Source organism: Budorcas taxicolor, chromosome 11, assembly GCF_023091745.1.
Source record: "Budorcas taxicolor isolate Tak-1 chromosome 11, Takin1.1, whole genome shotgun sequence".
NCBI lineage: Eukaryota > Metazoa > Chordata > Mammalia > Artiodactyla > Bovidae > Budorcas > Budorcas taxicolor.
This window is the reverse complement of record NC_068920.1, coordinates 31,507,630-31,519,948: the sequence shown is the minus strand read 5'-3', so window position 1 is coordinate 31,519,948 and position 12,319 is coordinate 31,507,630. Positions and strand designations below refer to the sequence as shown.

Below are 12,319 nucleotides of genomic sequence, written 5' to 3'. Positions count from 1 at the left end.
CCTTGACAATCTTTACATCTTGAAAGGGATGCCAAAATTGCTGGAAGACTCCCTCTCTACTCACAAAGTTTCTTCAGATGCATAAGCCAGCTTCATTTCTTCCACTCCCCAGTGGCCTGGGGACTTCAGGTAGGTGGCAAAGACCGAGCCATAGAAGAGGATGACCATGGAGAGGTGGGAGGTGCATGTGGTCAGGGCTTTCTTTTTGCCCTGTGCTGATGGGATCTGAGCTACAGCAAGGAAAATATAGGCATAAGAGCTTATGATGCAGCAGAGAGGGCTGATTCCTCAGAGTTCTGTCAGAACCATCATCAGGTCCTCACTGAGGTGAGGCATCAGAGCAGGAAAGCCTTAAGAGAGGTTTAAAATCACAAAAAAGTGAGGCATCTCTAGATTAGTATAGAATGATAAGTTAGCATCAAGCTTTGGGTCAATGAGTCAGAGTGGGCCTCTCCCCATGACCCACCCACCAGCAGTCCACATCTGCAAGGAGTCATTAGGAGTGTATAGTGCAGGGGATGGCCAATGGCAGTGTAGCAGTCAATAGCCATGGCAGTCAAAAGCAGGTTGTCCATGTCAGCAAAGTGCAAAGAAATATAACTGGGCCAGACAGAGAGAGAGACGGATCTCTACCACATGGATCGCTGCTCAGTGCTATGTGGTAGCCTGAATGGGAGGAGAGTTTGGGGAAGAATGAACACAGATATATGTATGGCTGAGTCCCTTTGCCTGTCTACCTGAAACCTACATGACATTGTTAGTCGGCTATACTCCAATAAAAATAAAACTTAAAAAAAAAAGTGAAAGCTGCTCAGTCGTGTCCGACTCTTTGTGACCCCATGGACTATATAGTCCATGGAATTCTCCAGGCCAGAATATTGGAGTTGGTAGCCTTTCCCTTCTCCAGGGGATCTTCCCCAACCCAGAGATTGAACCCTGGTCTCCTGCATCGTTTGCAGATTGTTTAACAGCTGAGCTACAATCGAAGCCTGAGAATATTGGAGTGGGTAGCCTATCCCTTCTCCAGCAGATCTTCCCAACCCAGGGGTAAAACCAGGGTCTCCTGCATTGCAGGCGCATTCTTTACCAACTGAGCTATGAAGGAAGCCTTACAAAATAATAAATAAATAGAAATAAATAAAAAGAAAAAGGAAAGGTATATAATAATACAATTCTCTGTCTATACAATGTATCCTTGTTGCTTATCCATTAAAAAAGAAAAGAGAGAAGCAACAAGGATACACTGTGTAGCAGACAGAATTATAGCCATTATCCTGTAATAACTTTTAATGGAGCATGATCTGTAAAAATAATGAATGACTATGCTGTACACTTGATAGTAGGATAATTTTGTAAATAAACCATAATTCAATTTTAAAAAGATAAAAGTTATTAAACTTGCTAAGAAACTAGATCTCAGTTGTTCCCACAGTTACTCATTAGAGAAAAAGCTGGAGAAAATTTTTCTTGAGAAAATTTCCTATAGATAGGGTTGTGGAATAAAATCAACAATTAAGCAGAAGCTGAATATTGATTTGGATATAAAATTAGAAAGATTCCTTAAAACTTCACGAATTCTTCCTCATTACTGCCTTGTTTCCTTAAGTAAGAATAGTTGGAAGAGGCATAAACTGTTACATATGTCCTTTCATTTTTATTGCTCTGAGAATTTCTGTCATGAAAATATATTGCAGTTGATTAAATTATTTTCATACATCTATAAATAAAGTCATCTCAGTTGAGACCTGTAACATCATTAAACAGAGTCAGTACTTCCCTGCTGTACTCTTCCCGATTTCTGGATCACAAAATAATGCAGTTTAATTAAATAAGTGTTTAACCTTCTGTGTTTAGGGTGACAGTGTATCATGCAGCCATAGCTAATCATGTGCTCCTCTATAGTTTACAGCCTCTATGTAGGTTGGATAACGTCAAAAAGTTTGTTCACAGAAATTTTGAGACAGTCCAGAGTGTAAGATATCTTCCCCTTACATACATTCTTTTATTAACAAAACTGAAATTAAGAGGCCAAAGAAGGTAGAGTTGGAAGACAAAAGAAACGTGAGTAAGATCAGAACCAAATCCTTTGGATTTACAAATGTGAATGTAAACAATTTGAATGGTCTATCAGCTCAAAAGATTCTTTTACAGTCTTATTTGTCTGTACTCTGTTCACTGTATTTACTTATTGGCTGTGCTGCCTGGCTTGTGGGATCTTAGTTTCCCAACCAGTGACTGAGCCCGGACCCTCGAGAGGGAAAGTGCAGGCTCCTCACCGCTGAGCTGCTGCATCATTCTGCATCTCTCAGTAGTTTTAGGCGCTGCCCCACCATGGTTTCAGGTCCAGTGGCATTGCTAGGAATTTAGAAAGTGAGGAACATAGTAATTCTTGTCAGTTAGCTCCAAAAATACTTCTGCAACTACTATTTAATAGTTTTTACTTGGTATAAGTTTGGTGACAGATAAGAAAAACAAGACAAAAAATGTTTATCAATTCTTCATATTTCATCAGAGGAGGCAATGACACCCCACTCCGGTACTCCTGCCTGGAAAATCCCATGGATGGAGGAGCCTGGTGGGCTGCAGTCCTTGGGGTCGCTAAAAGTTGGACACGACTTAGTGGCTTCATTTTCCCTTTTCACTTTCATGTATTGGAGAAGGAAATGGCAACCCACTCCAGCGTTCTTGCCTGGAGAATCCCAGGGATGGGGGATCCTGGTGGGTCACCGTCTATGGGATCGCCCAGAGTCGGACACGACTCAAGCGACTTAGCAGCAGCAGCTGCAGCATATTTCATTGGTATTACATCATAATATACCATGTTACAGTCTGTGAAAATAAGTGTAGGAATGAAAAAACTAAATAAAAAGGAAGAATTTTGAAACTCAATTTTCCATGATCAGAAATTGAAGGGAAAATCACATAATAATGAACTAGAAAGGTATTCCTGAGATTTTTACAAGCGGACTCCACTTTGAACAATATTTTACAGTAATCCTGGACAGGTTATTCAATTGAATTATTAAATATCTTTGGGGTCAGAGTTCATAAACTCTTTAGCTAAACCATTAGTTACACTATCTGTATAAATTAGAACTCAGACTACTATTTATTTTAATAAATTGCCTCTCTGCTTAGAGAAAAAGAAATCATGACATACTGCTTAAAAATGTCCTTTAACTCATATGTGAATTTACATTGACTTTCTTGTGGAGTCCATGACCCTAAATTAAAGTCCTTAATGTGTACCAGTTTAAGAAAACAGTTTAAAGTGTAATGATTTTTAAAAATTATTTTATATTTTGGCTGTGCCATGCAACATGTGGGATCATAGTTTCCTGACTAGGGCCTGAACCTGTATCTTCTGCACTAGAAGCTTGGAGTCTTAACCACTGGGCCACCAGAGAAGTCCCTGAAACAGTATAATTATATTATTCACATTATGATATGTTAACTTGCAGGGAACACATAGGTAAACATACTTAAGCATTATCCAAGTATACAATGTATGAGTACTTGAGGCAAATTTCTGTATCTGATATTATTCAAGAACACAAAAAATAGATAACAAGTCATTTTTATCAACTGATATCTCCAAAACAAATTGAACAATAAAATTCAATGGACAGTGTCCCATTTATTCAAATTTTCCTTATATTATGTAGGAATGCGTTATTTAACATGACTTACTGGACTTTTCCATTTTTTATTCTTTAATACAGTTCCTTTTGTTTCACAGATAGTAAACACTCTGACAAGCAGTATAATTCCATATTTCCAGTTCCTCATTGCCTATTGATTTATGCCTGAGAAGAGTTCTCTAGACTTCTTCTAGTCACTGACTCCTTGAAATCACCCTCCTCAAGGCCCTCTTTACTTCCTTGTTCCTCAAAGTATAGATCAGTGGATTTAGCATAGGAGTGACCACATTGTACATAATGGCACTGATCTGATCCTGGTCCATGGAGCTACTTGAGGCAGGATGAATGTAAACAAAAACACCAGGGACGTGGAAAAGAACAACTACCAAGAAATGGGAGGCACACGTAGACAGTGCTTTATGAAGCATGCTGCAAGAGTGGGTCTTGAAGAAAAGATAGATAATAATATAGAAATAGGACAGGAATGTTAGAAAGCATGAACCCGTGGCAATGGTGCCTGTGACAGTATTGACCAGCCACTGGTTGAGCTCAGTGTTCCCACAGGCCAACTCCAACAATGGCTTAACATCACAGAGGAAGTGATGGATACAGTTGGAACCACAGAAGTTTAAGCGAGAGGTCATTACTGAGTGCAGCAGGGCATGGTAAAAACCAATGATCCAGACAGTGACAGCCATCTGGATACAGACTTGAGGATTCATGATCAGAGTATAATGAAGTGGTTTGCAGATAGCCACAAAGCGGTCAAAGCCCATCACGGCCAGCAACATGGCCTCTGTGCTGCCCATGAAGTGAAAGAAATGAAGCTGGCTTATGCATCCCGAGAAAGAAATTGCTTTGTGTGTAGAGAGGACGTTCTCCATCATCTTTGGCAGACTCGCTGTGGAGAAGCAGATATCCAGACATGACAGGTTTCCCAGGAAAAAATACATAGGAGAATGGAGTCTTGGATCAGAGATGACAACCCTCAGGATGGCTCCATTCGCAGCCAGATTGACAATGTAAATTGCAAGGAAAACCACAAAGAGAACAGGCTGCAGTACTTGGATGTCTGTCACTGGCAGGAGGAGAAATTCAGTGACTGAGGTTCGATTCAGCATCACTTGAAAAAAAAGAGCAAGTAAGGTATGGAATGCTATCTCTGATGTGAACCGGAGTCCTCCTGCTGAGAATTTTCTCACCCAGACAATAATATTTTGAGAGAGAGCATTGCTATTTAAATAGTCCCAGCATCACAGGTTGTACGATATTTGGACCACTAGATTATTAAATATTAAAGTTACATGGTGTTTGTGGACCGTTACTCAAACACTTTTTAAAAGTTAGATTTATCAATATTTTTCTTTCTTCCAGGGATTCAGAGCATGTTGCCAGCCTATCATCTTCTCTAATAACACTTGTGTTTATCATCCTAAGATCTAATAGAGAGTAAATTTTTAAAAACTTCACTTTGCTGCTTTTTCTTAACAAAGTAAGAACTCATTTGATTTACTTAAGAGCAGTCAACAATGAGAGAACAGTAAGAGCTCTAAGGAAATTGAAATAGAGATGCAAACCGTGGAATGCTTTCTATAAAAAGGGAACATTTTACTTTACAATACTGTATTGGTTTTGTCATACATTGACATGAATCCACCACAGGTGTACATGAGTTCCTAATATACTAAAGTAAAAAAAAAAAAGAAGGTACATTCAAAAAAATAAATAAAGTCCCATTGTCAAAAAAAAAAAAAAAAAAAAGGAAACATTTTAACTTTGGGAAATCCTTGAAAGGAGAAGAAAATGATTTGATGTGACTAGAATTAAAAAGTGAATTGAGTAGGAAACATTTCTAGCAATCCCCTGGGATTCTCACCATTATAGCTAGAAAAAATTTTGAGTAAATATCTAACCGTTAATTCACCTTTATTGAAGCCTGGCTTCCAGGTATTCAGAGTAGCTTTCCTGGATAACCATGTATGTTTGTATATTATTAAACTTTATCACTCCTGCTTAAGAGAGGCATGATATGCCAAACATCATTTTTAGTTCTCTACCCTCAAAACAAAACTGTTTAAAAAATCCTTGGGGAAGAGAACCATTTCCTAACATCTAAAGATAATAGTAAACAGACTTTATGTACCAAATGATTTATTTCACTGCATCCTGAATATTTAAAAATCACATATTTACTCTGGAGAGCACTTAGAGAAAGGCAATAAAAATGTATGTAGTAAAGAGCCTTCATAATCCAAAAACACAACGGGGAGTCCATCATAAGATAGGAAACTAGCCCTGAATCTTGGGCATTCAACTTGAATACTCGCAAGAAGATAGACAATAAGTGCAACACCCCAGCTTTTCTCCTGGCTCATTCTCCTACCTGTTTGAGTGTTCAAATTCACCGCTAAGAAAGCTTACCAGGTGGACACTCCTATAGAGTAAATAATCGAAAAACATTAAGAAAAATAAAGAGTAAAAATATATTTGAAGTGACAACTTATATTGGGACTAAGTATATAAGCTCTTCATGTTCCCAAACCTCTTCTTTCTGAAATTCTGTCTTTTATGTTGCACAGATCTTCAGACAAACCCTGAGAGAGAATGTCCCTGGGGTTTGGGAGGATCTTTCTATACCTGCAGTATGACAGAATTCTCCTTGGGGAAGTCCTATCTTGAGTTCTATTTTTGTTTTTCCCGTCTTTCCTATTTTCTTTCCTTACTGTACTTCTTTCTTAGTTTAAGAATCACAGACAGTATAAATCTCAATGGCCTACATTTTCTTTTTTTCCCCAAACTTTAAACCTTCTATTTTTAATTGGAGTATAGCCAATTAACAATGTTGTGGTAGTTTCACATGAAGAGTGAAGAGACTCAGGTCATAGATGGAAATGTATCCATTCTTCCCTTCCAAATTCCCCTTGCATCCTGGCCAGCACATAACACTGAGAGAGTTCCATGTGCTATACAATGGGTTCTTGTTGGTTATACATTTTAAATATAGCAGTGTGTACATGACCATACCAAAGTCCTTAACTATCCCTTCCCCTGGCACCCATAAGTTCATTTTCTAAGTCTGTGAGTCTTTTTCTGTCCCACATGTAAGTTCATGTGTATCATTTCCTTTGAGAGTCCATATACAAAGGATGTCATATGATATTGCTCCTTCTCTGACTGACTTCACTTAATATTGCACTCTCTAAAATTATCTTTCACTTCCTGTGACAGAGGTATGGATACACTATCTCATCTTGGAGACTGCTCTGGGAGAATTCTTTATAAAATGGAAGGAAATTGGGCAATGACAGTTAAGGAATGAGCGCCAGTCACATCCTATTGATCTGCACAGAAAGATGACTGTTGTTTAGGTATTCTACTCATTTAGTACTGTGGTTCTATTGAATGCAAAAAAGAGGAATGAGGAGAAGTGATATTGCTTTTGTTCCTTCTGAGTCTGACACATCACTGTTGTTTTTTTTTTTTTTTTTAATTTTATTTGTTTATGCTTGGCCGCACTGAGTCTTCACTGCTATGCATGGCCTTTCTCCAGCTGTGGTGAGCCCAGGCTACTCCCTAATTGTGGTGCATGGGCTTCTCATTGTGGTGGCATTTCGGGTTGCAGAGCATGGACTCTAGAGGATGGGGGCTTCAGTAGTTGTGGTTCGCAGGCTCTAGAGCTTGGGATCAAGACTTGCGGTGCACGGAATTAGCTGCTCAGCAGCATATAAGATCTTCCCAGACCAGTAATCAAACCTGTGTTCCCCTGCATTGGCAGGCAGATTCTTAACCACTGGACCACCAGGACTCTCCTACTGTTGGTATTAACACTCAAATATTTTCTTTTATTTTGGTATCCCAGACCTCACACTTCTCCCTAGGAGAATGAGGCTGATATCTCCAGTGTGTGTCTTCTTCACTTCTTGCTCTCTGCTTTAGTAGTAGTATTGTATCTGCTTCATCCAAGGAATATCTATATGCAATCCAACATCTATCCAAGCTTTCTAATTACCATTACAAATGCAATCTACTTTGTCCACCTTTCAATTGTGTTTTTTTTTTTTTTTACCAAAGGTCATAATATATCCATCACATTGATAATTTCTTAATTATTAATTTCATCAGCAGCTTAACAGGCTCACTGTGTCTACCTCTATTACTAATGTCCATGCCATCAGCATCCATGCCATCGGCATCTGAAACAAATTTTGAAAAGATAAGAGTATACGTATAGCTGATTCATGTTGCTGTACAGCAGAAACTAACACAACATTGTAAAGCAATTATACTCCAAAAAGAAAAAAAAAATCTGCATTCAGGAGAGCCACCATGTTGACTCCTTTCCTGTCTCCTTGGCGGGTTAGTGCTCTTCCTCCTTATTATCCACTTTTGTGCATCTCCTCTTCTCTGTCTTCTAGTTCTGTGCTTTATATATCTATAAACAGATAACTCTCAAATTATACTTTTAATTTCAAATTATTTTCCTAACTCTGGCTTATCTCTTTAACTTCCAACTAGACAGTTCTACAGTAACTGTCTTTACCATTTAGATATTTTCTTTCAGCTGGCTTGATTTACATACTACACTGGAAAGAGATACACAAATCAAATAGACTGTCAACCTTATGCAGTCCACCAAGTGCAGAACTTGCACTCTCTATCTTCCACTTTGAAAGCTGATCTCATTACTCCATTTGCCAAATGACGTCTTCAACACTTGATTCTGGCTACCCTAATCTCTATTAAACAATGGCCTTGGAATTATCCATTCTCTCCAATGATATTGGTGAGTAGATGGGAAAGAGCAAAGAAGCCAGGGCTTTGGAATACACTGATGAGACCAGGTAAAAATAATGTAGCATTATCAATCTTTATCTGTCTTGTGACCAGAAAGATTTTGAGGAAGAAATCAGTTTGGCCTTAGAGATTAGTTTCCAGAGTTACTCATTAGCCGAAAACCTGGATGAATTTTTTCTTGAGAAAATTTCCTATAGATAAGGCTGAGGAATAAAAATCAATAAACAGAAATCTATCACTGATTTGGACATAAAATCAGGAAGATTACTTAAAACTCACAACTTCTGTTTCATCACTGCCCTGTCTCCTTATATAAGAATACCTCGAAGAGACTGCCATACAGTCATAACACATTATATGTGTCTTTTTATTTTCATTGTTCTGAGAACATTTGTCATACAAATAACATTGAATTCTAACAGATTATTTCATTCATCTGTTGATAATGTCATCTCAGTTGAGACCTGAAACATTAAAAAGAGTCAGTGCTTTTCTGTTGTACTTTCCCCAATTTCTGAATTATCGAATAATGCAGTTTAATTAAATAGGTGTTTAACCATCTGTGTTTAGGGTGACAGTGTGTCACAAAGCAATAGGTAACCATGTGCTCCTCTACAGTTTACAGCCTCTATGAAGCTTGGATTATGTAAAAAATTCTGTTCAATAGAAATTCTGTCTGAGATAGTGCAGGATGTAAGATGCCTTCTCCCACACACATTCTTTTATAAACAAAATTGGAATCAAGAGACCAAAGAAGGTAGAGTTGGAAGATGGAAGAATCATGTGAGTAAGGTTAGAACGAAATTTCTTAGGTTTACAAAAGTGAATGTAAAAAATTTGAGCAGTCCGTGCGTGACCTCAAAATATCCTTTTATAGCCTTGTCTTATCTGTCTGTATCTCTACTTTATTTATTTATTATTCCTACTTTTAATTTATTGACTGTGTTACCTGTTTTGTGGGATCTTAGTTCCCCAACCAGGAATTGAACCTGTGCCTTCGAGAGGGAAAATATGGAGTCCTAAACACTGGACCCTGGGGAATTCTGTATCTCTAAACAGTTGTAAATATTGGCAGCCACCATGGTTTCATATTCAGCGGCACATCTAGGAACTTAGAAAGTGAGGAACATAGTAATTCTTGTCTGTTAGCCTCCAAACATACTTCAGCAATTATTTAATATCTTTCACTTAGTATAGCTTGGTGACAGGTAAGGAAAGCAAGACAAATTTTTGAGGAATTCTGTATATTTCACTGGAATTACATCATATTATTCACATTACAATCTGTGAAAATAAGTATAGAAATCAAAGAACAAAATAAATGATAGGGAAAGTTTAGAAACTCAATATTCATGACCAAAAATTGAGGGCAAAATAACATGCTAACAGCTAGAAATGTATTCCTGAGATTTTTTTCAAACTGACTATCCTTTTGACAATATTTTACAGGAATCATTGACAGGTTGTAAGTTGACTTATAATACATCACTGCAGTCAGAGTTCACAAAACTCTTTAGATAAACCATTGGTTACTGTACCTCTGTTAACTAGAACTAACAGCAATATTTGTTTTAATTACTTGCCTCCCTGCTTAGAGAAAAAGAAATCACGACATACTGATTAAAAATGTCCTTTCACTCATGTGTGAGTTAATATTTACTTTTCCATTTGTGCCCATGATCCTAAATTCAAATCCTTAAAATATAATAACAAAATAATTTTATTGTTCACATTATAATATGTTAACTTGCAGGAAACACACAAATAAACTGGCCTAAGCACTTTCCAGCTATACAATGTATGAGTAACTGAGCCAAATTTCTGTACCTGATTTTATTTAAGAGCACAAACATGACAGATCAGTTGTATCAACCAATATGTCCCAAACAAATTCAACTTTAAGATTCCATGAATAGTGTACATTTATTCAAATTTCCGTTATATTCCCTAGAAATGCGCTGTTGAACACAACTTACTGAGCTTTTTCATTTATTTTTTCTTTATACTATTCCTTCTGTTTTAGAGGCTTCTCAGGTGGGACTAGTGGTAAAGAACCCACCTGCTAATGCAGGAGACATAAGAGACGTGGGTTCAATCCCTGAGCCGGGAGACCCCCTGGAGGAGGAAATGGCTACCCACTCCAGTATTCTTGCCTGGAGAATCCCATGGACAAAGGAGCCCGATAAGGTACAGTCTAAGCATTGCAAAGAGTCAGACACAACTGAAGCAACTTAGCACACGTGCACTCTGTTTCGCAAAGAGTAAAGAATTTGAGAAGTATAAACTCGCTATCTCCAGTTTCTCATTACCTGTTTATTTATGCCTCCGAAGAGTTCTTCAGATATCTTCAAGGAAGAGCCTCCTTCACATCACCCTCCTCAAGGCCCCCTTTACTTCCTTGTTCCTCAAAGTATAGATCAGTGGATTTAGCACAGGAGTGACCACACTGTACATAATGGCACTGATCTGATCCTGGTCCATGGAGCTACTTGAGGCAGGATGAATGTAAACAAAAACACCAGGGACGAAGAAAGTAACAACTACCAAGAAGTGGGAGGCACAAGTAGATAGTGCCTTATGAAGCATGCTGCAAGAATGGGTGTTGAAGAAAAGATAGATAATAATATAGAAATAGGACAGGAATGTTAGAAAGCATGAACCCGTGGCAATGGTGCCTGTGACAGTGTTTATCAGCCACTGGTTGAGCTCAGTGTTCCCACAGGCCAACTCCAGCAATGGCTTAACATCACAGAGGATGTGATGAATATGGTTGGAACCACAGAAGTTTAAGCGAGAGGTCATTACTGAGTGCAGCAGGGCATGGAAAAAACCAATGATCCAGACAGTGACAGCCATCTGGATACAGACTTGAGGATTCATGATAAGAGTATACTGAAGTGGTTTGCAGATAGCCACAAAGCGGTCAAAGCCCATCACGGCCAGCAACATGGACTCAGTGCTGCCCATGAAGTGGAAGAAATGAAGCTGGCTTATGCATCCCGAGAAAGAAATTGCTTTGTGTGTAGAGAGGATGTTCTCCATCATCTTTGGCAGACTCGCTGTGGAGAAGCAGATATCCAGACATGACAGGTTTCCCAGGAAAAAATACATAGGAGAATGGAGTCTTGGATCAGAGATGACAACCCTCAGGATGGCTCCATTCGCAGCCAGGTTGACAATGTAAATTGCAAGGAAAACCACAAAGAGAACAGGCTGCAGTACTTGGATGTCTGTCACTGGCAGGAGGAGAAATTCAGTGACTGAGGTTCGATTCAGCATCACTTGAAAGAAAAGACAAAATAATATATGGAATGCGATCTCTGATGGGAACCAGAGTTATCCTGCTGAGAATTTTCTCACCCAGACAATAATATTTTGAGAGAGAGCATTGTTATTTAAATAGTCCCAGCATCACAGGTTGTACAATATTTGGACTCTAGATTATTAAATATTAAAGTTACATGGTGTTTGTCGGCCGTTACTCAAATACTTTTTAAAAGTTAGATTTATCAATATTTTTCTTTCTTCCAGGGATTCAGAGCATGTTGCCAGCCTACCATCTTCTCTAACAACACTTGTGTTTTATCATCCTAAGATCTAACAGAGGGTAAATTTTTAAATACTCCACTTCGCTGCTTTTTCTTAACAAAGTAAGAACTCATTTGATTTACTTAAGAGCAATCAACAAGGAAAGAACAGTAAGAGCTCTAAGGAAATTGAAATAGAGATGCAAACCGTGGAATGCTTTCTATAAAAAGGAAACATTTTAAGTTTGGGAAATCCTTGAAAGGAGAACAAAACGATTTGATATGACTAGAATTCAAAAGTGAATTGAGTAGGGAACATTTCTAGCAATCCCCTGGGATTCTCACCATTATAGCTAG

At 38.2% G+C, this 12,319-nt stretch overlaps 2 protein-coding genes and 1 pseudogene across 2 annotated transcripts; all 3 read right to left on the bottom strand.

Moving 5' to 3' along the window:
• Positions 1-60: 60 nt before the first annotated feature.
• LOC128055577 (putative olfactory receptor 1F2) lies at positions 61-2,295 on the bottom strand (annotated as a pseudogene).
• Positions 2,296-3,835: 1,540 nt separating this feature from the next.
• Positions 3,836-4,780, bottom strand: LOC128056273 (olfactory receptor 12D1-like). The gene has a single exon (XM_052648984.1). The coding sequence runs from the start codon at positions 4,760-4,762 to the stop codon at positions 3,836-3,838; it is 927 nt and encodes a 308-aa protein (XP_052504944.1). The 5' UTR covers positions 4,763-4,780.
• A 6,019-nt stretch (positions 4,781-10,799) lies between these two features.
• On the bottom strand, positions 10,800-11,735 carry LOC128056284 (olfactory receptor 12D1-like). Its single transcript, XM_052648995.1, has one exon. The coding sequence runs from the start codon at positions 11,712-11,714 to the stop codon at positions 10,800-10,802; it is 915 nt and encodes a 304-aa protein (XP_052504955.1). The 5' UTR covers positions 11,715-11,735.
• Positions 11,736-12,319: the final 584 nt, after the last annotated feature.

Bases quoted from the DNA above. Each gene is read 5' to 3' on its own strand.
- LOC128056273 (XM_052648984.1), bottom strand. From the start codon at position 4,762: ATGCTGAATCGAACCTCAGTCACTGAATTTCTCCTCCTGCCAGTGACA.
- LOC128056284 (XM_052648995.1), bottom strand. From the start codon at position 11,714: ATGCTGAATCGAACCTCAGTCACTGAATTTCTCCTCCTGCCAGTGACA.